This window comes from Hermetia illucens, chromosome 3 (assembly GCF_905115235.1).
Source record: "Hermetia illucens chromosome 3, iHerIll2.2.curated.20191125, whole genome shotgun sequence".
NCBI lineage: Eukaryota > Metazoa > Arthropoda > Insecta > Diptera > Stratiomyidae > Hermetia > Hermetia illucens.
In genome coordinates, this window is record NC_051851.1 from 155,977,107 (window position 1) to 156,000,258 (window position 23,152).

Genomic DNA, 23,152 nt, shown 5'->3' on the forward strand with positions numbered 1-23,152 from the left:
GCCAGTCCTTATTTATTCCTCGGAGATCTGGGTTCTTAGCAAAAAACTCGTGAATTCTTGGGCGCGTTCGAGAGAAAAATGAGAATGGACTATTCCGTAGCCTAAATAACGATGAAATCTATGAGCGATACTGCGACCGTCTAGTTGTGGATAAAATCAGGCTCAAAAGGTTGCGATGGGCGGGTAACCGTATGGATGAGGATAATCCAGTCTATAAGGGCAATATCTGGTGGAAAAAGAAGACGAGGCAAACCCTACCTGAGATGAGCGATGGCGTAGGTCAGGACGCTAGACAGTTTTTCGGGATATCGAATTGGTGAACCTCTGTTCAAAATCGGGGATGTCTGGAGTTTCTTATTAAGGCAGGCCTAGAGCAGAGACCGGTTGTTGCACCGTTGATGTTGAAGATGATACGTAAATCTTTGGAATCCAAGATCTTTCTCAATGAGTGAAAGAAGGAGATGACCGTTAAGATTTCGAAGAAGTTTGATCGACAGAGAGCTGGGTGGGTTTTGCTTTGATTCTTCCTGAATTACGCGCAGCAATAAATTGCCGATCATTGTTGAATGTTGTGCGAAATTTAGATTTTCCATCAAGTGCTCCTCATCGGTTTCGAGAAGGCTTTCGTAGCGCCAACATGGAGTGTACATCATTAGAGGGGCATTCTGGAGAAATGGTTATTGTCAGTGTGACATATGACGGCACAAAAGGTCACGTGATGCATCGGGGTAACATTCCTGAAACCCCCCTCCCCCCCTAACCGCATATGTTTGCTTTTTCACCGAGCCATGGACCGTGGTTTTGTGACTCTGGATTTGGAGAAGGGGGGCAAATAGAGTGGAAATAAAGATAATTACTAACAAACCTAACGTTTTCAGGTTGACTGATTGTTATACTCTTCCCATTTACATTTGAAGGCATTGATCAATTTGTATATCTACGTATTGCTGTTTCTGGAGACGCTTTACGCGTTGACAGCGCTAGATCCGTTTTTTGTTCAAAATCTAGATTTCGGTTATCTGAACAGTAATATCTAAGTTGAAATTAATATTCGTGTTTTTTTTTACAGTTGATGTATAAGTTAAGAAAAGAACTAGGTGGTTTTCCTTATACTGTAAATATTTTTATTTTTTCCCTGCATACAATTGTTTCGGAGACCACGTGCCTCTTTCCTTAGTGCTAGTACCTAATTTCACGTGGCACGTGGTCTCCGAAGCACCTAGTTCTTTTCTTAACTTATATATCAACTGTCATAAAAAAACATGGACATTAATTTCAAATTAAAATTATATCCGTTAAATATTGATTTCAGTGGTGTCTTTAACTTAAAGAAGCTGTTCTGAAAAGATATAAATTATCCCGCGCCTCGCGGGTTCGGATTTTCCTCAAGGCACAACTACTTGTAACAATTCCGCTTACCTTCCCATATAGCCTTTTTAATGCTACTTCGAAGAGCGCGGTATTCTTTCTCCGACTGCCGATGTTTTGGCTTCCCTCTTGTTCTTTGGCGAAGCTCGCTCGCTCACAAATACGATGCTCTCAACAGTGCGATTTCTTGGTTCCACTAGTAGTTCGCTTTCCTTCTGTGGTGGAACTTCCGTCGCGGCATTGTAGAGCCGCGTGCATCAATTACCCGGTGACATAGCTTACTCACTTTTTCTAGTGTCGTTCCCTTCAGGTTCTGACTTCCTTGTAAAGCCGCCAGGTGTTTCCTCGGAAACTCCAGTGGACCACCCAGCTGTCCTGGTTTTCCCAGTTCTGTTGCTCATTCCAGTCCTTCGTTTTCGATGTCGAGAAGGATGGCCTGGTGGCCACTGTGGGTGTAGCGTTCACTTACCCGCCAGACCATTCTTCTCGCCAACGAGGTACTGAGATAAGTCAGATCGATAATTGAGCCTAGCCCTCTGCCTCGGAAGATGGGTACGCATCCAACGAATCATTCAACTTAAATCGGTACGAATATTTACTGTCTATACCATGTCATGGTTGAATTCACTCCGCAACTGGGTGACTCTTTTGGGAATGATTGCACTTTTACTGTACCTCCTACTATGCTATTCTTTGGTATTCTGTATCCTTGCAAGTTGATTAATTTTTTTCTTGTAAAGATCGCCCGTTTTACAAAAGCATCCATCGGAACTATTCTCAGAATAAGATCCGTCGCCGAGGTAATCCTGGAGGGAAAGTAGTGCTTCCCGCTCAGTGGAGAAGGTAGAGGCTGGTTCTGCAACCGAAGCGCCAAAAACCACTCGGCACACCCTCGTCAAATCGCTGTTTTAAACACTATTGGAAGATGTTGGTGTGGGTAATATAAAACAGGCTGCTTCCGTTCGTCGAGTTAGCGGGTGGTCTGGTGGCAGCGACAGCATGGGTTTCACGGAGTACGATCCAGGGCCGATGCGATAGCAACGGTTGCGAATCTGGTTCGGGAGGCATCGGCCGTTGGTAAGTGCGGTGGTGACGGTGGATGTCAGGATGTTGAACTGTATGGGAGTAAAACAATTCATGCCATTAAAGCATGGCTCCAAATGGTGAAACTGGACCGGGCGGAAGATAAGACGGAAATGATCCTTATTACCAATCACAGGAAAAAGAATGATTCAAAATTCGAGTTGGTAATAATGGGGTCGTTTCAAAATCGATCATTAGATGTTACCTGGTTGTAATGATCGATTCCAAGTTGAGTTTCAAGAGGTATCTGAATTGTGCGCGCGAAAAGGCAGCAAAGGCTAGCTAATCCCTAGCGAGGATGGTGGCTAATATTATCTAGTGGTGGGCTGCTTATCGCAGGGGTGGTGAAATCCGGCGGGATAATTTCAAAAAAGGCGCTGGACCTATACACTGATCTTTTGTATTGGGAGATGGGTCGAGCAAAAGCATGTAGATTTGAATTACCACCTAATACAGTTCCTTACGGGGCGCGATGGATACAGGAAGCACTTGTATCGATTCGGATTGTGTGAGTCCGGAGACTGTCCCGAATGCATGGATACACTCGAAGCTTTTTGTGTTCCATTGTCTGAGATTCGCAATTGAAAGAGGGAGGTTAAACGACGCCCTTATCGGACCCCACAATTTCGTGGATGAGATGCTGAGGTCGCAAGAAAATTGAAGTTCGATAAGTCACTATTGGGGAAATGATGAAGTTAGAGAAAAGCTAATACGTAGGGAATTTGCTAATACCGAGGATGTAAGAAAGCTCTTTTTCCTCGCAACTTAATGCTTTTGGGGTTTTTTTTTTTTGAGTGAGGAGGGTTTGTTGAGAGTTCCTGTAACTGCTATGATTCTCGTCGACAGCCATTAGAAAAAGGCAGACAGACAGAAGATTAATTTCAATAAGGTTTTGTTTAACACAACATATTAAAATTGTAGCTGAGGTATATAAAAGGAGAATGTAATAGAATAAAAATAACAAAAAAAAAAAAATAATTAAATAAATACAGAATATGTTGGCAGAAAAAGATAAATTGTTAATATCCATATAACTAAAGAGCTTTGGAATATCTAAATTGTTTCTTTTTATTTTCAAGTATATTCGGTCCGAATGTTTAAATTTTTTAATTAAAAATAGATACAGCATAGAAGGCGACAAAAAAGTTTGATTTTCTTTCCAATTACATTTAGTACAACACATTATCTGTTCTTATTTATTACTTATCATATCATATACACATAATTTTTGAAAGTTAATCACAGATAGAAAGATTTTGAACAGATTGCACCATTTTAGAATTAAATTGTATTTTTTTTATTTAATATTTAAACTACATCAAGGGAATTATAAGAAAATATTATTTTTTTGTTTATTTAGTTTTAAAATGGTTTATTTGTTTTATTATTTTTATTCTTTCTTTTTATATTATAATAAGTTTATGTTTGCTGTTAATTTATTATTTTTAGATAATTATTTATACACATTTTCGAGATAGTTGTCTACTATTGATAGTTATTTGTTTTGATTTTATTCGAATAATTTTAGTATTACTCTATGTACCATTTATATTTATCTTTTGTTATTTTTTAATTAATTAATTTACTCTATTTTAATGCTTCTTTTATTTATATATTTATTTATTATTATATTTATATTTATTTATATATTTTCCTGAATATTTTCTCATAATTCCATTTTTTGCACACTTATTTGACGTCGAATCGATAAATGAGCCAATTTAGAAAAATCGATTGGAAGCCAAGTGTGATGTTCATTTTTTGCTCTCTGTGGAGAATAATAATTTATATATACAATATTTCAGGGTTTTGATTTTCATTGCGGTTTAATGTGCATATATAATAGTTCTGGGGAGTACTTAAAAATCAATTTTATATTGTAGTTTATCAACATATATACGTGGAGTGTGGCGGAAATTTGAATGAATTTATGTTTAGACAATATTTTAATATTAATATAATATAATAATAAAAAGAAAATTTTTCGGATTGTTGAGTTGTCTATATGCTGTTTATAGAAAAATATAAAAATAATCTTTCTTTTAAATTTATAGCCTGATTTTATTTGACAGCGAAAACTACAAAACCCTTCTCCATATAATTTTATATAATTTAGGTCCATATATTATTTTTTTTTCTGGAATATCAATTATAACTAGTATCAATAATCATTAATAATTATAACCTTTTATGTACTTATTCTAATTTTGATATTTCTATCTTTCACTAAAACATGTAAATACTTATCTAATTCAATTAAATTCCAGGCTAACATTACAATACATATAACAACTTTACTAGCTAAGGGTTTCTCATGTGATATTCGTTAGTATCTAGGCTCAGTTTGTACGATTTATGTAGTTTATTTCCAATCAAGTAATCCATCTTTTATCAGAATGTATCTTTTAGCTCCTTTCTGTTGAAACCACTCATTAATTAATTGTATAAATGACTTTGGACTTTTTAGATTCATTTCGAATATCTTAATTCAGATTGCTCTTATACACTCTACTCGTATAAATACGAAAAAACAATTATCGAAAGTTCTACCGTTCATTCCATATCTGATCCCTTAAACACCTACTCCTCCCCTAATTAGTACAAATAATGTGAGGAAGCCTGAGCTCGGTATTGTTTTGGGGTGGTTTTAATATATCTCGGATTGAAAGCACCGAGAGCTGCTTCGTTAGTTGATGACGGTGGAGGTGGTGCTGCAGGCGAGCGCAGATGCACCCTCAGAAATCGTTGAATTGCACTGAGTCGCATGAAGGGTGCACAGGGTGATTGTCGAAGGGTATTGTGATTCAGCACCCAATACATGATAGGACTTATCGCTGAATGTGAGTAACCTGGAACCGACAAAGGACCATAAATTCATACACTTAACACCCCCAGGGATAAAGAAATGGTGAATAAATTGGCATTACAACTACCTTAAGGATCTAGGGACTCACCTATTAATAGACTAAAGTACGATATTGTTTTCGTGCAGTATTGCTTATGTCCGAATTCGGTGAGAAGGACGCAGAGCACGTGAGGTGTCCAGCATATGATAAATATTATTGCGGCCGCCACCAGCATGTTTGCCAATCTTCTACGTGCTCGTAGTGTTGAGGTTTGCGGCAATGGTAATTCCGGGGCTGGAACTTTGTTTTCTAGTCGTTGTCGTTGCTGTTGGGCACGTATTTCTCGCATTACTCTAAACGACGATTATGGAATATATGAGAAGGATGCCAGGACGTCGACCGAAGTGAATGGAAAGGAAATAAGATATTCTCGTATGAAATAACAGCTTGAGTGAAATGATTTGAACGGGATGTAAATAAAGTGGTTACAATAACTATGAAGACAACGTGTAATGTGTAGCGGAGCATGCAAGGATATTTATATGAACAAATATTAGTTTTTGGGGAGGATATCTTCAAACAAATATGAGGTTCTTGGCTATATTTTTATTGGTGATTTTCCAGACAGGCAGGGTGTTTATCGTGGTCAAAGATATATTAATTTTGTTGCCTTCGGGGAGAAAAGTATCCATAAATCATGGAAGTGTTGTATCCGTCGACTACGTGAAGGGATTCATGCAATATGATGACTTTCATTTATAGCTTATAGACTAGTTGTTACATGTCATTATTACTGTCAAGAACGACTCGGTAAATCTTCCAGATGTCTGGGAAATTGGATTTTTTTATTATGGTCTTCCAGGTTGTTTGAGGTAGGAAACTGTTCGATTCAAACAGTATTCGACAGAGGAAAGATTCATCATATCTGGAGATGTGAAAATATGTGTAGACATTTCAGGGAGTCGTCGATATTTATAATTGTCCCAATCGCAGTATTGTTGAAACCATGAGAGTTGGAAGGTGCTCATATGGGCCCCTAATTGAGTTATTAATTTTTAGGGGGTGAAATTGTTAAGCATTTCTACAAAATTCAGCATTTCGAATGTTAAGGCCATCTTCGTAATTGACAATATTTATTTTTGACCTTCATTTGCCAGTTTTTAAAAATGGCGCCCAATGTGGGTGTCTGAAGTGGTATGTTTCTCCAAGGTCGAATTTACGTGAGTAGCTTATTCCGGCTTCAAACTTTGGATTATCAGATATCAGAAGTGATTTGGTATGATTGTGTGATATCAAAAGGCAACTGCGCTAAAGAGGTTTCGGGCCTATTTGGGAAAGGAAAAGGGAAGGCCACTACACTCTGTATGGTCTTTTCACATAGAGATGTTTCAGGAAGTAGATCAGCCAAACTTCGCAAGATGCTAATCTCAGGCAATTGGTCCCCTGGAATCGGGATTATTTTTTGAGTTGTAGGTTAAGCATTCGTCCCATTGCCTTAAGAGACGATCCAATGGGGAGAACATTTATAGGCTCGTAATTTGCAAATTAACTAAATGAAATTATCTACACTTTTTGCTCTGCAATTTATTTACAAAAATAGATTATCAGTCCTATTCAACATATTTCGTATAGTAGTCCACAGGCTTGCAAATACTTCGTAAGATATTATAGAAGGTTTTCAGTTGGTCAAGAAATTTCCACTATTTTCTATTTCTATGTCCTAGGAAAATCAATGGACGCGCGCTAACAACCTGCAAATTTCGAAACTTTGCTTCTATTAAAACGTCAATTGCGCCCCTCAGGTACAATCTTTGGCTATCAAAAACTGCGTTTATGGAATGTGCGCACGATTCTCGACAACGGTATCGTCGGTCTTCAGAATATTCGGTTTTTCCAGCTCCAGTGAGAATTCCAACGATATAAGATGGTGGGTCTCTGGAGAGAACTCCCTTTTGAGGTAACGTGCTTTTGTACTCTGGAAAGCCTAGTGGTAGCAGATATAAACCTGGTATCGGACTGTTTCTGACGGATACCGCAAACGCGCTCTCTTCGCCTGGAAACCGGTTTCTGACAGGATTTAGACGTCAAGACTCCGGTCCATGTTAAGGAATATCACAATTGGTCAGTGCTATGCACTAACAGAGATTTGATGGAGAATAACGCTTCCACGCAGTTTAGGGGAGGCTTCCTGAAGGCGACATTGTGATCGTGATGGGTGATTTGAATGCCAAAGTGGGCTTTGATAGCACCTTGTTGAGATATGTGATGGGGAAATACGTAGTTATAGTTTTTTAATTTCTGCAACGTCTCGTCATTGGTGGCACATTGTTTGAGCGCAGGAGCTTGCCAATAAGATTGATCGCTTTGTGATAAGCAGTAGATTTAGAAGTTGTCTCCTGGATGTGGCAACAAAAGAGGTGCTGATATTGGCCTCGAAAGGGATCACCATCTAATGGCCACATGTTCGCTTGCCTCCATTACTTCTCGTAGGGTTGCAGAGCTGTCACCCCCTAAGTTCAACATCGCTTTTATTATCCAACTGTCGCTCGACTATGCAAAAGCTATCTTGCTGATCGGAGGGCGGATATATTGAGTAAAACGTCTAAGAATATCGACTCTTTTTCGCTACATAGGCCGTCATAAGATCAGACTGACAGCGGAATCGTGGAAGCGGTTCAATGAACGGAAGGAGTTGAAGGCTCTATTGACCGATACCGACCGAAAACCCCGGATTTACGCCGTGACAGAAGAGAATTTACTATTGCGCCGGTCAGAGAAGCGAAATATGCCGCAGATCGCAAAGATTTCAGAAATGTATTTCAAACCACGAAAGAGCTTGCACGTGGTTGCAAATCTTTCGATAGTACTGTGAAGGACGTTAACAGTCGACATCTCATCCACGACGATGAACAACTGAAGAGATGGAAAGAACACTTCAGCATGGTTCTTAACCGTATCACACTTGCTGAAGTTCCTCCTTTTATGTTTGAAATGGCTAGTCACCGTAATATGCAGATACGGACTTTTCCTCCATCAATACACTCAAATGGAGTAAAGCCGCTGGGTTCGGGTCTCTCCGTAGAGCTCTTTACAGTTGTTCAGTCGTACAGAAATCTTGAGAATCATTTCCCAGAGAGCGAGAGAAAGGGACCTGTTCTGAGTGTGAGGGTGAGGTCCAAAGCGGATTCTGCCAGGGTTGCATTTTGTCAACAATATTATTTTTTTTATCATCGGTAAAGTTCTTCATGCTGCAGTATACGGAAGGCGTCCAGGGGTTCAATGGATCATATAATCTTTCCTCAAATTCTTCGAATACTCTGAAGATATCCGTTTCCTCTCTCACTGGGTCATAAACTTTGGCCAAAATGGCTCTGGATTTGGAAAGGGGGTCAAGTGGAGTGGAATGGAAGATAAACAACAACGAACTGGACAACTGCCTTCTTGAAAATTTGAAAATGCAGTTACCTCAACACTAACATTAAGTTCAGAATGTTCTGCAGTAGTATTGTTATATACGAGTAGCACATGGAAAGTGACCTCCACTTTCACTAGAAAGCTCCATAACTTCGTGAACCCCGATCTAAGACGTATCATCGGAATACGCTAGCCTAACACTATTTCAAAAAAGGAACTTGGTTGGTGCAGGCTCGTCACCCGTACGTAATATGATCGCAAGGCTGTGGATGGTCACGCATCAAAAAGGGGTGACAATTCCATTTTTTTTTCATCCAGGGCAGAGGCAACTCATCATACGTTGCCTTCGCCCTGAAAGTAGCGTGACCGAAATGGTTAGCAGATGCAATTCGTTCCTTTTTATTAATCTGCAGACAGGTCATGGGCGTGAATTACATCCCAAAAAGAGGAGCCCATAGACCAGAAAAGTCAGAGGTAATTTCTCTTCAATTGGTTCGATCCGCCATAAAGTGGACGGCAGATTCAGGGATTCGTCAATACTGTACAAAAAAACAGACAATTGCGTTGCTGGCTACACCATGCAGTTGAAACCACCTTCACTGAATGCCCGATGGGTGGGTCGCTCCAAGAGAACTTGGCACAGAACAGTGGAAGACGAATGTGGGCATTTTGGAAAGTCCTGGGGAGAATCTGAAAGGCATTCCAACGAGCTGGGAATGATGGCGCATAGGTGTTGTTGGCGCGCTATTCCCTATATAGTTTAGAGATGAAAGCCACAAGGATATAGTTAATCTCAAAAGTTTTGACTGTCCTTCTGTCCAGATTACGTGAGGCCTTATAAATTGTGCTTCATATATTTGCTTTCATTAGCTAAGATTCCACATATCTAAACATCTTTTGTCCAATTTACTTGAAATTTATTTGAAACTACTACTACTTACTCCAGATATTTAAATTTAGTTGGTCTTAGATTATCAAACCCATATTGGGCGCCGTTTTGTAATTTATTCAAAACTTCGGTATATTATTGAGAAAAAAAGTACTGTTTAAGGTTTTATGTAAAACAAAGCGATTGAGTGAAGGGTGAAAATGTGGCACCGTGAAGATAGTGCTCGATGATGGCAACGTATCATCATAAAAGGGGTTCCAAATGAGAACATGGGTCCTACCAGACGGAACGACATTCAACCCGACTGATCACGGGTTTATGGAGAAACGAACAGTATCTAGCGTTCTCAACGTGTGTCATACCATGGACAACTTTCAATAGCGGCTATTATCTTGTTAAAATAAGATATCGATGTCAGATGGCAAATGATGAGAGATATTCATATCGTTAGGAGAACAAATCCCGTCGAAGTCGTAGTCAAGCGAAAACCATCAGACATCAACTTCGGCGTAACAAGAATAAATGCTTCTACGAAGAGTGCCACGGACAATCAGTCAGAAAAAGGCTTCTTATAAACTAGATCAAAAGGTACTCCACCAAGACCCAATTATGACAATTATGTAGTATTAAGCCGCATCGTTGATTCTACAACTTCGCTTAGTTCATCGCAAAGAATCTCACCCTGCTTGTCCAGCATTCTTTTAAATACAGCAACATCACTCTGAGCCCGTTAAGCATCACGTTTAGCACCACATCAACCCTACAGGTTCGTTGATCTTTTCAAAGGTACTGCCATTACAGTTGCGAGAAAAGAGTTCGTAGAACTTCTTTAGCAGGGTAATTACTCCTGAAGACATTTCGAAAACGGCAACATGCACACGTTTCGGACTTTCCGAGTTCACTAGGATGACTTTTGGACGGTGCGACCAACGTGGCGCAAATTTTTTAGAGATTCATTCACTTTGCGTTGCGAAAACCTCACTCCTGTTTCGTATACTTGGACGATGTTCTGGTCGCATCTTCCTCTGAGTCCAAGCATTCAGAGCACCTCGAGTGGATTTTTCAACATCTCCTTGAGGCCAGTCTTGTACTTAACGTTGAGAAATGCAAATTCTAGCGATCGTAGGTGAGATTCCTCGGCCACCTGATTACCCTGAAGGCATCCAACCGGAGCCAGTTAAGGTGCAAACGATTTGGAGCTTCCCGCGTCCGAAAACTGCTAAGGATCTGAGAAGTTTCTTGGGTATGTTAAACTTCTATAGATGTTTCTTGCTCAAGGCCACCCATCATCAGTCAATCCTTAACGCCTATTTGTTTGGGCCAGTTACCAAAGACTCCCTGGTTGTGTGGTTCCCAGAGGATGTCTAGGCGTTTGAGACTACCAAGGAACAGCTGGTGGATTCTATACTTCTCTCATTCCTTGAGCAAGATGCACCCCCAGCCGTATTCGTCGATGCCTTAGAGATTGCAGTAGGTGCTGATCTTCAACAAATAAAATAAAGCGTCTCCTCGCCAACTTCATCAGTTGAGCTTTTTCGGCCTGTTAATTTTTCAGGACGCTGAAGGCTGCCATAATGGTCCAAGAGGACCCTTCGTAATCGAGGTTCCTGTCGTTCGTTTTACGTAGCCTCCGGACAGCCAATCGCGAAGATATGAGTATATGAAGAGAACTTGAGACTGTCCAGTGACCTTGGATTCGACAACAATACTTTGTTGCGTCTGCTCAGGGACATAGTGCAGAAATCGAAGCCCCCATCACCCGCCAACCACGGGAAAACTGTGGCTGACTTGCTAAGGGATTTTACATCCTGCCCGCATGTCCTAATTAGGATGGACGTTCTCAGAAGCCGCTGCAGTCACCTTATGAAGGCTCCTTCGAAGTTCTCGAGCGCGGCCCACACCATTATAGCTTCAGTGTCGGAAGCACGGACGAGGGGGTCTCCATGGCTTGGTTAAAGTCCTTCTTCCAGGAAGAAAGCGCAACATTTTGACTTGCGGTAGCCGAGTTGCGTCTGGTTTCTCGCTGAATCTCACATTGGTTTCAGCTGGGTGAAGCGTTGTGGCGAAGCGAGTAATTTGCATGTCGAACGCAAACCTTTAGAGCTGTACCTTGCGTCGTAAATATGGTCGACAATGCCTTTCCGCAAATTGGCGCTGCATATTGCCAAGATTATGCACACTACCCCGGCTATTGGTGTAATACCGGAGCCATCGTTTTTTGTAAATAACTATTGACTATAGCAACGAATAAGGTCTTCACCAGGGATTTCCGCATTAGATTTCAATTGGTCGAATTAAATGCATTTCTAACTTTCATGGTCATCACCATCCAATATTTACTGAAACAACCCTTTCTGAAAATTGCATTTTCGGTGATGATGATTGATCTGGCTTTATGGAACCTGGGAGGATGGCTCACCTGTGGTTTAGGCGTTGGGCAGCAGTACTAGCTCCTGCCGCTTCTAGAGTGCGGTAAATATTCCGTCAAACATGCACCCTTCAAATAACACAGTGAACAGCTTCGATATAGATTCCATGGTGAGCTTAAGAGCCTTATTTGGTATGACATCCAGCCCCGAGCTTTATTGACGCTTATTCTATCGCAGATATTTACTCGATACTGCGAGAATTGCCATTACATCCAGAGGTCGTTGGCAGTTGCCAGTGCCTCTCTTTTGCGCCGGGAATAAATTCTGGATGATTTTTAAGAGGGTATTGCTTGCGATCTGTGGAGACGAACGGCTTCTGAATCATCGCATCACGATTCTATAGGCGTTTCCCTCGGGTTTAAATCCGCCTTGGAACACAACTCCTTAAAGCTATGCCTCTTTTTGTACTGGATTGTCACTTTGGCGGTTTTGCGTCTGATCGATTTAAAGTCAGTTCATCTAGAGTGTTGGTAGATCATTTTGACATCTTTCTCGGTCTGCCCTATATTTCAAAAAAGATTGTCTGGTGATCGCTGTGGTTGTAGCCCTCGCTGCCGTGCTAAGATATATTACTCGCCAGTGGAGGTCAAAGGGTAGTATAGGTCCCGGGGCGAAACGTGGATTGGTACCCACGATGGAGCATAAAATCTGGGAAATGCCTGCTGAACCAACACCAAAAGCTCTACTACCAAACCCTATCTCCACCTCCACGTGGTGACCGCTGGGAGCTCTTTCTTGACGAAAAGCTGCAGACGGAGAAGGATGAAGGCGAGTCTCCCGCGCCTAAAAACGGGACAAATTGTACCACCTGGTCCTCCAGGTTGGGGGTTGGGCAGGGCTGACAACCCTACACGGAAAACAACTTGTTACGAAGCCACAACAGGAGCCTCGGACTGGACGGATTTTAAAACGACGGACCCGGCAACGACAAAGGAACAACGATTTGCGCATTTTCTCATGGAACGTGCGCTCCCTGTACAGAGATGAAGCTGATATGCAGCTAGCCGATACCCTGTCCCAGTATAGGGCTGATATAACAGCGTTACAAGAGATGCGATGGACAGGGACCGGTTTCCTGGAGAAGAGCCACTACACCATATATTATAGCGGTCATCCAGTAAACCATGTGCTCGGAGTAGGTTTCTTAGTCAGCCAAAAAATGAAACTTGCTGTTATCGGCTTTGAAAACATAAGCGAATGGCTATGCACTCTGCGCTTGCGAGGCAAGTTTAGAAATATAAGCCTCATAAACGTTCACGCCCCTACAGAGGAGACTGCAGAGTCGGAGAAGGATACCTTCTACGAGGCAGTAGAACGAACCCTCGAAGCCTGTCCCAGATATGATATCAAAATCATACTTGGGGATTTTAACAGCCAAGTAGGGAAGGAGCCCGTATTCAGGAGATACGTTGGCTCCCATAGCTTACACGAAAAAACAAATGATAACGGAGGACTGCGGACTATTCAATTAGCAGGGTCACACGAAATGGTTGTTGGAAGTACCTGGTTTGCGCGGAAAGCGGTCCACAAACATACGTGGGCCTCTCCAGACGGGACCACTTTCAACCAAATTGACCACGTGTTGATCGAACGCTGCCACCTCTCAGCCTTGATGAATGTCAGAACATATAGGGGGCCAATATAGACTCGGATCACTATCTCGTTGGCATGGTGCTCCGAGCTCGAATAACAATACCACCTAGAATCCCCTCTGATAATCAGGTGAGAGTGAACACTGAAGCTATCCACAACACAACCCTCCGCGACACCTATAAGAGGGAAATGGATGCCGCAATAACCGCAGTCAACAGAGGACCTGGAGATGAAGCATCAACAAATGATCTTCATAACCACCTGAAGAACGTTATCATGGATACGGCCACAAATATACTTGGCCCCAGCCGCAAAAGGAGTCGAAACGGCTGGTTTGACGATGAATGTAAGCTAGCAACGGAACGGAAGAATGCCGCATTCCGAGTAATGTTGCATTCTCAAAGAACGCGGGCACGCGCAGAGACTTATCACGAACTCCGTCGAGCGGAGAAGCGACTTCACAGACGGAAAAAGGAAGCCTGGGAGAACCAACAAGTCTGTGAACTAGAAAAGTACAGGGAGCAACCGCACCAGGCGCGGAAGTTTTACCAACAAGTCAGCAGGATGAAGCCTTATACACCTCGATGCTCATCCTGCGGAGACAAAGAGGGAAATCTGATTTCCGACAGAATGGGCATATTGGAGCCATGGGTTGAGTACTTTGATGAGCTACTGAACAACCAGAACATCGGCGAGTTGGAGGTCCCGCCAACTGAAGACGATGGACAAATACTGCCACCACCAAGTTTAGGAGAAACAGTCCGTGCAATTCATCGGCTAAAAAATCATAAGTCGCCAGGAGCCGATGGAATTACAGCCGAACTGGTTAAATATGGAGGCGACCAGTTACACCAAGTGGTTCTTCAACTTGTGCTCAAGGTATGGGACAGTGAATCAATGCCTGACGATTGGCAACGAGGCATTATCTGTCTCATACATAAAAAGGGAGATATCACACAGTGCAGCAATTATAGAGGTATCACGTTGCTGAGTACCATCTATAAGATATTCTCCATTATCTTGCTAGGCCGAATAGCCCCATACGCTCAGAACATCATTGGCCCATACCAAAGAGGCTTCACTCCAGGCAAATCAGCAACACATCAGATTTTCTCTCTGCGGCAGGCGATGGAAAAACTGTTTGAATATGGACAACAGTTGCACCATCTGTTCATCGACTTTAAAGCCGCCTATGATAGCATAGCCAGGGTAAAACTGTACACGGCCATGAGAGAATTCGGTATCCCGACGAAGTTAATAAGACTGACTAGGCTGACCCTGACCAATGTGCGAGGCCAGATAAAAGCAGCAGGATCACTCTCAAGACCATTCGACATCAACAACGGTCTACGACAAGGGGATGCTCTATCATGCGTCCTCTTTAACCTGGCTCTCGAGAAAGTGATCCGTGATGCTGAGGTAAATGCAAGAGGTACGATCCTCTTCAAGTCCACCCAACTACTGGCCTATGCTGACGATATCGACATCATGGGAAGAACCACCCGAGATGTACAAACTGCCTTCATCCAGATCGAGCAGGTGGTAATCGGCGCGAGATCTTGGGCTGCGCATCAATGAAGGCAAGACAAAATATATGGTGGCAACGTCAGCACCGAAGACGAATCAACCAACAACATCAAACCGCACTGGTCAAACGGAAAGAATAAGGATTGGAGAATACAACTTTGAGACCGCTGGCAATTTCTCCTATCTAGGGTCGAAAATCACAACCGATAACAACTACGATGATGAAATCCGCGCACGGTTGTTGTCAGCCAACAGAGCCTATTTCAGCTTACAAAGTCTGTTCCGTTCGAAACGTCTCACCATAGGGTCAAAGCTCTTACTGTACAAGACTATGATCTTGCCAGTCCTCATGTATTCCTCGGAGACCTGGGTTCTTAGCAATAAAAATTGTGAACTCTTGGCCGCGTTCGAGAGAAGAATCCTCCGAAGAATTTTTGGCCCCCTACATGAGGATGGACGATTCCGTAGCCTACATAACTATGAAATCTATGAGCGATACTATGACCGTCGGGTTGAGGATAAAATCCGGCTCAATAGGTTACTGTGGGCGGGTCACTTAATCCGTATGGATGAGGATGATCCTGCCCGGAAATTCTATAAGGGCAATATCTATGGTAGAAAAAGAAGACGAGGCAGACCCTGCCTAAGATGGAGCGATGGCGTAGGCCAGGACGCCAGACAGCTTTTAGGGATATCGAATTGGTGGACCTCGGCGCAAAACCAGGATGTCTGGAGTTCCTTATTAAGGCAGGCCTTATTGGAACTAAATAGGGAGTCATCTCTCCGTGATGTAATATTTGGCGCCCAATGTGGGAGAAAACCATACAAGGAAAGCGCTCTTGATCTGGTGCGTAATATATATTTGATAATTGCAATAATTAAATAAAAATCCCCAGAATAGATTTCATACTATCATTATTAACTAATTGCATTTTATAAACAATTGTTTCCAATTATCAGAGCAACCCAAACCAGAATACTGACAAATATGGCTGTTGAAAACTCTGCAAGGACATTGGAAAATTAATAGCTTTTAGGGCTCAACAACATTACGTCGTTTTCAATTATAAACAAAATATCCATTAATAACGTGATAAGTATGTAGTTTGCAGTGGTCACAGGAGACTAATGACATTATAACCATTTTTATAGGAGTACACGCATGTACACATCCACGCAAAATAAATGTGAAATGTGCGGTAAAATGGCGCTTACATTTCATGGCTTCCATTTTTAAGGGTTTTGTGTAAAACAAAAGTTTATTAAAATTGATTTTCAATGAAAGAGTGCGTTGATAGTTATGTATGTATAGCGTTTTCCCGAGAAAATCAAATTAAATTTCAATCAGAATGCATTTAAAGCCTTTGGAATGTAAACATTTCGAAATATTGGTATATTTTTATATTTAGACTTGGGGATGACTTTTTTGGATAAAGGATTTCGTAAGGATTGAATGTAACATTTTGAAATTTGTAATTAAAAAATGTCACTTCTATTTTATTATGATATATAACTTTAGTAGAGCGTCCTCGATCAGAGTATTTTCTTCATGGTAGCATTAAGAGCATATTGAGATACTCTTCTGATTGTGAATAATATGAACATTTATTCTAAGAATTCCATCCCCCAGCGAAGAACCTTCCACGCATATCTGGAAATCTCACAGGAATTCGAACATAAATGTTCAACTGTAAGAATGAAATGAAATATTTCCCGCAAAATTATTCATCTGAGCTAGCTTTTAGTTGTAACTTGAGAAAAATGGGTTTTCCTGAGCGTTCCTTCCAAGATACTTAAAATCTTTAGGAAGTGCTGGATAAAGTTAAATGGGTTTTTCTTTGTTTCTTTCTTTAAGACTCAAGATAGCTTTTCTACTAGTAACAGTTTTCCGGGAAATATGTATGATGGAGCATGAGACGAAATACCCTTTTACTCTTTACTGCCAGTGAGGGCAATAAAAGATATATGCACTTTTATTGCTGTCGTTTCAGATTGTAATTTAGAGAGGAAATAAAATATGATACTTGAATAGTTAATTTATTCAACTCCAGAGTTTTCCTAGTATTCTATGAATTAGATCTGTGGAACTTATGCCAATTTTTCTCTAGAATAAATTAATATTTCAAGGACGATATTGGAATTTATTTCATTTTCATTTCGGTGCTTCCAAGCGCTTCCCACTACCATACATTCCATGAAATCCTTTTTCATGTTAAGATATTATCACGAATCGCTTCAGACAAGGAATCGGCAAAAAATTCGAGAATATTTTGTAGTCGCATTATTCCTATAATACGATTGTTATTTTAAAGGAAAATAGACGTTGAAGAGGGGATGCAGGAGATGGTCCCAAGAGGGCGGAGCTATATATACCTTTAAGATTGCTGATTCTTCATAATTTCCGACGTTAGAAATCAGAATAAATTTCCCGGGGTTATCGAAGGTTGAAGCCATTGGATTAGTTTCAATATTGCAGTATTGGTTGGTCCCTATATTAAGCGGCTTTGGTAGTGGGGCCAGTATTGGCTGACGCAGAAGTGTTGTTTCGCCTTCTTCTAATGCAACGACTAAAGACTGAATTGGTTTATGCTTTGGATTACGTTGACTTGATCAAATCAAAACGCGTGGATTACGGATGTAGTGGCTACAACTTCACGATGGGAGCAGGTTTTCATTCGCCTTTTTCGGAATTAATTTGATCGAATAATGCATTCTACAGTGTGAAATTACCTTAACTCCGCCATGCTATTAGCATAGTATGCTGGTCCCAAGCCCAGGTAAAGGAGGAGGGTTTGAGGCAACGTACTCTGTACTATCCTCAGTAAAACAAAAATAAAATGCGGAGATCAGGGAAAGAGATAAATAGAGTATAGTTGGAGTTATTCTACTATGCTAAATCCTACCTGATCTCTCTTGGTGACAGACCCCGCGACAGGTCGACCAAGAAAATGTATAGAATGTCGTTATAAACATGATGATCGGATTGAGTCACAAGCCTCGGAGAAATGCTAGCGCGTCCACCTCAGTCGACGCGGCAGGACGGCCCCGGTCCTGTCGAGAAATGGGGGTTTCTTGACGCATGGACGGCGTCAGGACGTAGGCAAGTTAGTCCGCACACAACGAACAAAACAAATACGTGTCTGCACGCATCTGCGCTCTGCAAGAAACCCGATGGTCTGGTGCCAAAAGCTGCGACATTGAACGCGAACGCGGTAAAAATGGCTACAAACTTCTCTATTTTGGTAACCCACACACTCAATATAGTGTTGGCATTGCCATCTCAGAGGGTTTCCGTGATTCTATTAAAGAAGTCGAACGATTTGATGATCGGCTGATGAAGCTCACCATTATATCAGCTGATCGCACTATTCACTGCTTCACCGCGTATGCACCACAGACAGGTCGACCTGATGCCGAGAAAGATGCCTTCTGGCAACTTCTCGATGAAAAGACTTGTCACGTGCCTGCTGACGATTACATAATCCTTGCCGGCGACCTTAATGGTCATGTGGGTGAAAAGGCAGACGGTGACAGGTGCCATGGGGGAAAGGGGTTCGGAGCGCGCAATGGGGGTGGCGAGCGTATAATCGATTTTGCGGACATCCATGACCTTGTACTTATGAATACATGGTTCATCAAACGATTGTCTCATCTTCCCACATTTTATAGTGGGAACAATAAAACGCAAATCCACTATATTTTCATAAGACGACAACATTTTACCAGTGTCACTGATTGCAAAGTCGTTCCCTATGAGACCATCGTACCTCAACATCGGCCGTTGATTGCCGTCCTGCGAATTAAGCCACCGATAAAACGGCGTGAGGAACGCACTGGCCCGCCGCGCATTAAATGGTGGCGATTTGGTGAGAAGAAAGAAGAAACGGTCTCACTCATACGATTGCCAACCATTACGAATGTGGAAGAATCATGGAACCAAATGAAAGACACTATCCACAAAGCGGCCTCTGCAACCCTCGGGGTCACCAAGCCGGGTAAGCGGTACATCAACCGAGATACTTGGCTTTGGAATGATGATGTTGAAATGAAGGTCCGTGAAAAGAAACGCCACTACAACAAATTTCTCGACGATAAAACGCCTGCTAATTGGCAAATTTATAAGAATGCCAACCGGGAAGCAAAGAAAGCGGTCGATGTCACCCGAGCGAACCACTTTAAAAATCTTTACGATAAACTTGACACTCGGGATGGCGAGAGAGATCTGTATCGACTTGCTAAAAGCCGTGATGAACGCATACAGGATATCGAACACTTCTGTTGTGTTAATGACAAGAACGGTACTTTGCTTACCAACCGTCGAGCCGCAACGGATAGATGGCGAGAATACTTCGAGCAGATTTCAACTGAAGAATTTGCTCATCCTCCACTTCCACAATCATTGCCGACGTTTGGAGCAGTTCCACCAGTCAGCGCAACTGAAGTCGAGGAGGCAATAAAACAAATGAAATCGGGGAAAGCAACAGGACCTGACAACATCGCATCTGAACTCTGGAAAGCAAAGAGCTGGGATCCAACACTGTGGCTCAGTGAATTCTTTAACCAGGTTATTCAGGAAGGAAGAACACCATCTGACTGGCAAGAAAGTACCACTGTTCCAATATGGAAAAAGAAAGGTAGCCCAGCAGAATGTTCAAATTACCGTCCGATCCGGTTACTTTCCCATACCATGAAGATTTTTGAACGTATTCGCGAAATCGTTGAAATAACCGTGAATCCTGCCGGATTTGTCAAGAAATTCGGAACTACTGACGCAATACACGCTGCGCGGTTACTAATGGAGAAACACGGTGAGAAATATCGCCCTCTTTACATTGCATTTCTGGATCTAGAGAAAGCGTTTGGCCGTGTACCACACGAACTCATCTGGTATGCTTTACGACAACACTTCGTGGCAGAAGAACTCGTGCGCTGGGTTCAATTGCTCTACAACGATCCGAAAAGTAAAGTTCGAAGTATGGCGGGTGTATCAAAACCGCTTCGTGTCTCTGTTGGAGTTCATCAAGGAAGTGCCCTCTCACAACTCCTCTTTGTCCTTGTTATGGACACCGTCACACGGGATATCCAACGTCCAGCGCCCTACACATTGCTTTATGCAGATGATGTTTTCCTAGCATCTGATAGCAAAAATGATCTCGAGCAACTTGTTCAAAAATGGAATGATCGCCTCATGCAACACGGTCTCTGATTGAATTTAAACAAAAATGAATTTTTGACGACCGATCCCCATGAAACAGACACAATCACTGTCAGCGGCAGTGATCTGCCCAGAACTGAGCGATTTAAATACCTCGGGTCAACGCTATCAGCAAATGGAGAACTGCGTTATGAAACTGCTTCACGCATTAACGCAACCTGGATGAAGTGGCGGTCCACAACTGGTGTCCTTTGTGATCGATGTATCAACGAACGTCTCAAATCTAAAATTTACCACAATGTCGTCCGTCCAGTCGCTCTCTATGGTTCTGAGTGTTGGCCGACCATAAAAGACAATGAACGTCGTCTTGCGGTAATGGAGACGAAGATGCTACGTTGGACTAGTGGCGTCAGACGTTTAGATCACATCCGAAATGAGGATAGCCGCGATCGTTATGGGGTTGCACCGATCGTGGAAAAGTTGCGAGAGAGGCGTCTTCGATGGTATGGTCACGCAATTCGTGCAAACGAGAATTCACTTGCCAAGATTGGTCTGAACATCGAGGTCGATGGTAAACGACCAAAAGGCAGACCTAAACAACGGTGGCTTGATACGCTAGATGGGGATTTGAAAGCCTCGAGATTGCACCCAGATCAGGCATTCGATACAGCCAAATGGCGAAGCCGATCACGACGAGCCGACCCCGGTTGTGAACGGGACAAAGGCTGAAGAAAAAGAAACAGTGTGCAATTACCTTGAATTTCCCGGAATATTGCACATTATTGAATGCATTGGGGCGAAAAGGTCGTAACAGAGGGGAATGATCAATCACATCCGTATGTTGCTGGCAACATGAACTCTCGAAGTTCAAGACGATGTTTAGTGAGACCGGCTGATCGAGAGACAGCTGATGAGCAGAGGAGATAATTTTTGGCTGTTGGTGAAGAAGGTTCAGATTTCGGAATTTCTAGAAGTGAGTGTGATTTGACAGTTGTACTGTTCTTTGTACCGACAAAACGAGGAGGAGGATTTTGACTGCGAGACATCACACTTAGAAGTGAAGGAATTGGAACGCAATCGCGAGATTTTATTGAGAGGTTGTCTTTCCGGGGCGCATTTTCCTTTTTGTTTCTATTTTGTAAACACCTCGTATTTATTTTAGATAACTTCATGAAGAGGTGAAAGATTGATGGGATTCGGTGAACATTTTCCGGACGCATCGAAATCGCAAAATTTCCGAAAAAGCAGATATTCATTTCGGATCGCTAAGGAGCATTTAGGTCGTTATCCTTTGTGAAGTGGAGTGGAAACGAACACTAAAGTTATTGTTTGTCATGCAAAAGCAGTCACTGTGACTCTAGTAAAAGTACCACCTGGTAATAAAATTCAAAGAATATGTCCAGCGGTATATATGATGGGTGGTGGTGGGAGAAACAAGAATAACAGAGAGGCTAATGAAAAGAAAGATTGTAGTATTGAAAATAACAAAGATGCAATGCCTAGAGAATAATGGGCTGAGGAGGAGGTCAAGGAAGGGAGGGAACCTCAGGGGCCGCGCCTCAATAAACATCTGAGACTGAAGAAACAGGGATGGCGACTGTGATCCGTCGTGGATTGCCCCCTCCCCCCTTTCGATCGCGGCACATATGTCCGGAGATTTACGGCTCCACGCTGTGGTTTTTTTTTTATTTTTTAGGTTTTAGCTCTCGTTTTGGTTTAATTCGTTCGGTTTATGCGACTCCATATGTTTGTGCGGTTATTTTCAAGATCCGGTATGGACCCATGCATCGGTGTAGACACGTGAATTTTGTATAATAACACAGAAAACACAGAGAAAAATAAACCCAGCCAAGTTTTGGATTTGAGGCCAGATTGAAATTATTTTCCCAACCTCTGCAGATCGCATTTAAGGAAAATTTATACAAAACTTGTTAGCCTGGAACCACTTATGTCGATTGGAAACCAACTAATTCGATGGTGGGCAGTACAAAAAGGACTCTTGTTATTAGGATTATTTTTGAACGACACGGTACGTCAGCAATAAAGTCTGCGATAGAGAAAAGGGGTTTCTGGGAGGTATATGTAGGTGGGCCATTCTGAGTTGTACTTATTAAGAATTGCACACAAACTGGCGCCCGGGAACACTAAAAAACCAGGTGTACAAGCTTAAATCCGCCGTTTCTTTCAAGAAAAACATATTTTTTCCATCTCTCGGGTAATTTATGGATACCATCCCAATAAAATTGTTGATTTTTCGAGGCAAACCACGCCATCAAGCCATTTTCGGAAGTCTGCATAAGAATCGGAGTGCTGATCAGCGAGCGAGTGTTCCATCGATGGAAACAGATGATAGTCGGATGGGGCCAGGTAGGGTGAATAAGCGGGGAGGGGTAGTACCTCCCAGTTGGGCGTTTCAAAGTAGTTTTGACCTTTTCTCTACGTGTGCGACGGAGCATTATCATGGAGGAAAATCAGCTTTTCATGTTCTGTGTTGATATTCCGGCCGTTTTTCATTCAGAACGCGATGCAATTTGATGAGTTGTTGGTGATAATGGTAGGCATCGACAATTTCACCAGATTTCAACAGTTCATAGTAGACAATACCCCGCTGACTACACCACAAGCACATTATCGCCTTCCGTACGAAGCAATTCGGTCTTGCAGAAGATGTTGCTAGTTGGTCTTCTCCTAATCCCTCCTTTTCCCCTGCGGGGTTGGGGTTCGAAGTTAAGCTTAGCTGTTTCGAAATAGAAATAACCCCACTTTGAGGGGCAATCCCTTTTACAGGGCGAGACCGCTACAATTTTTCCAAAGGAGTAACAAAGGGGAACCTTTTTCTTTCTTACTC

General features: G+C 42.2%; 1 protein-coding gene across 2 annotated transcripts in view; it reads right to left on the reverse strand.

Annotated features, from left to right (window-relative positions):
* Nucleotides 1–4,096: 4,096 nt before the first annotated feature.
* LOC119653213 (D(3) dopamine receptor) overlaps nt 4,097–23,152 on the reverse strand; it is a 127,079-nt gene continuing 108,023 nt past the window's right edge. For both annotated transcript variants that reach the window (XM_038057783.1, XM_038057782.1), the window contains exons 4-5: nt 5,406–5,650; nt 4,097–5,300 (exon numbers count right to left, since the gene is read on the reverse strand). In XM_038057783.1, the coding sequence (XP_037913711.1) occupies nt 5,047–5,300; nt 5,406–5,650 (499 nt within the window). In that variant the 3' untranslated portion in view covers nt 4,097–5,046. The remainder of the gene's footprint in view (nt 5,301–5,405; nt 5,651–23,152) is intronic.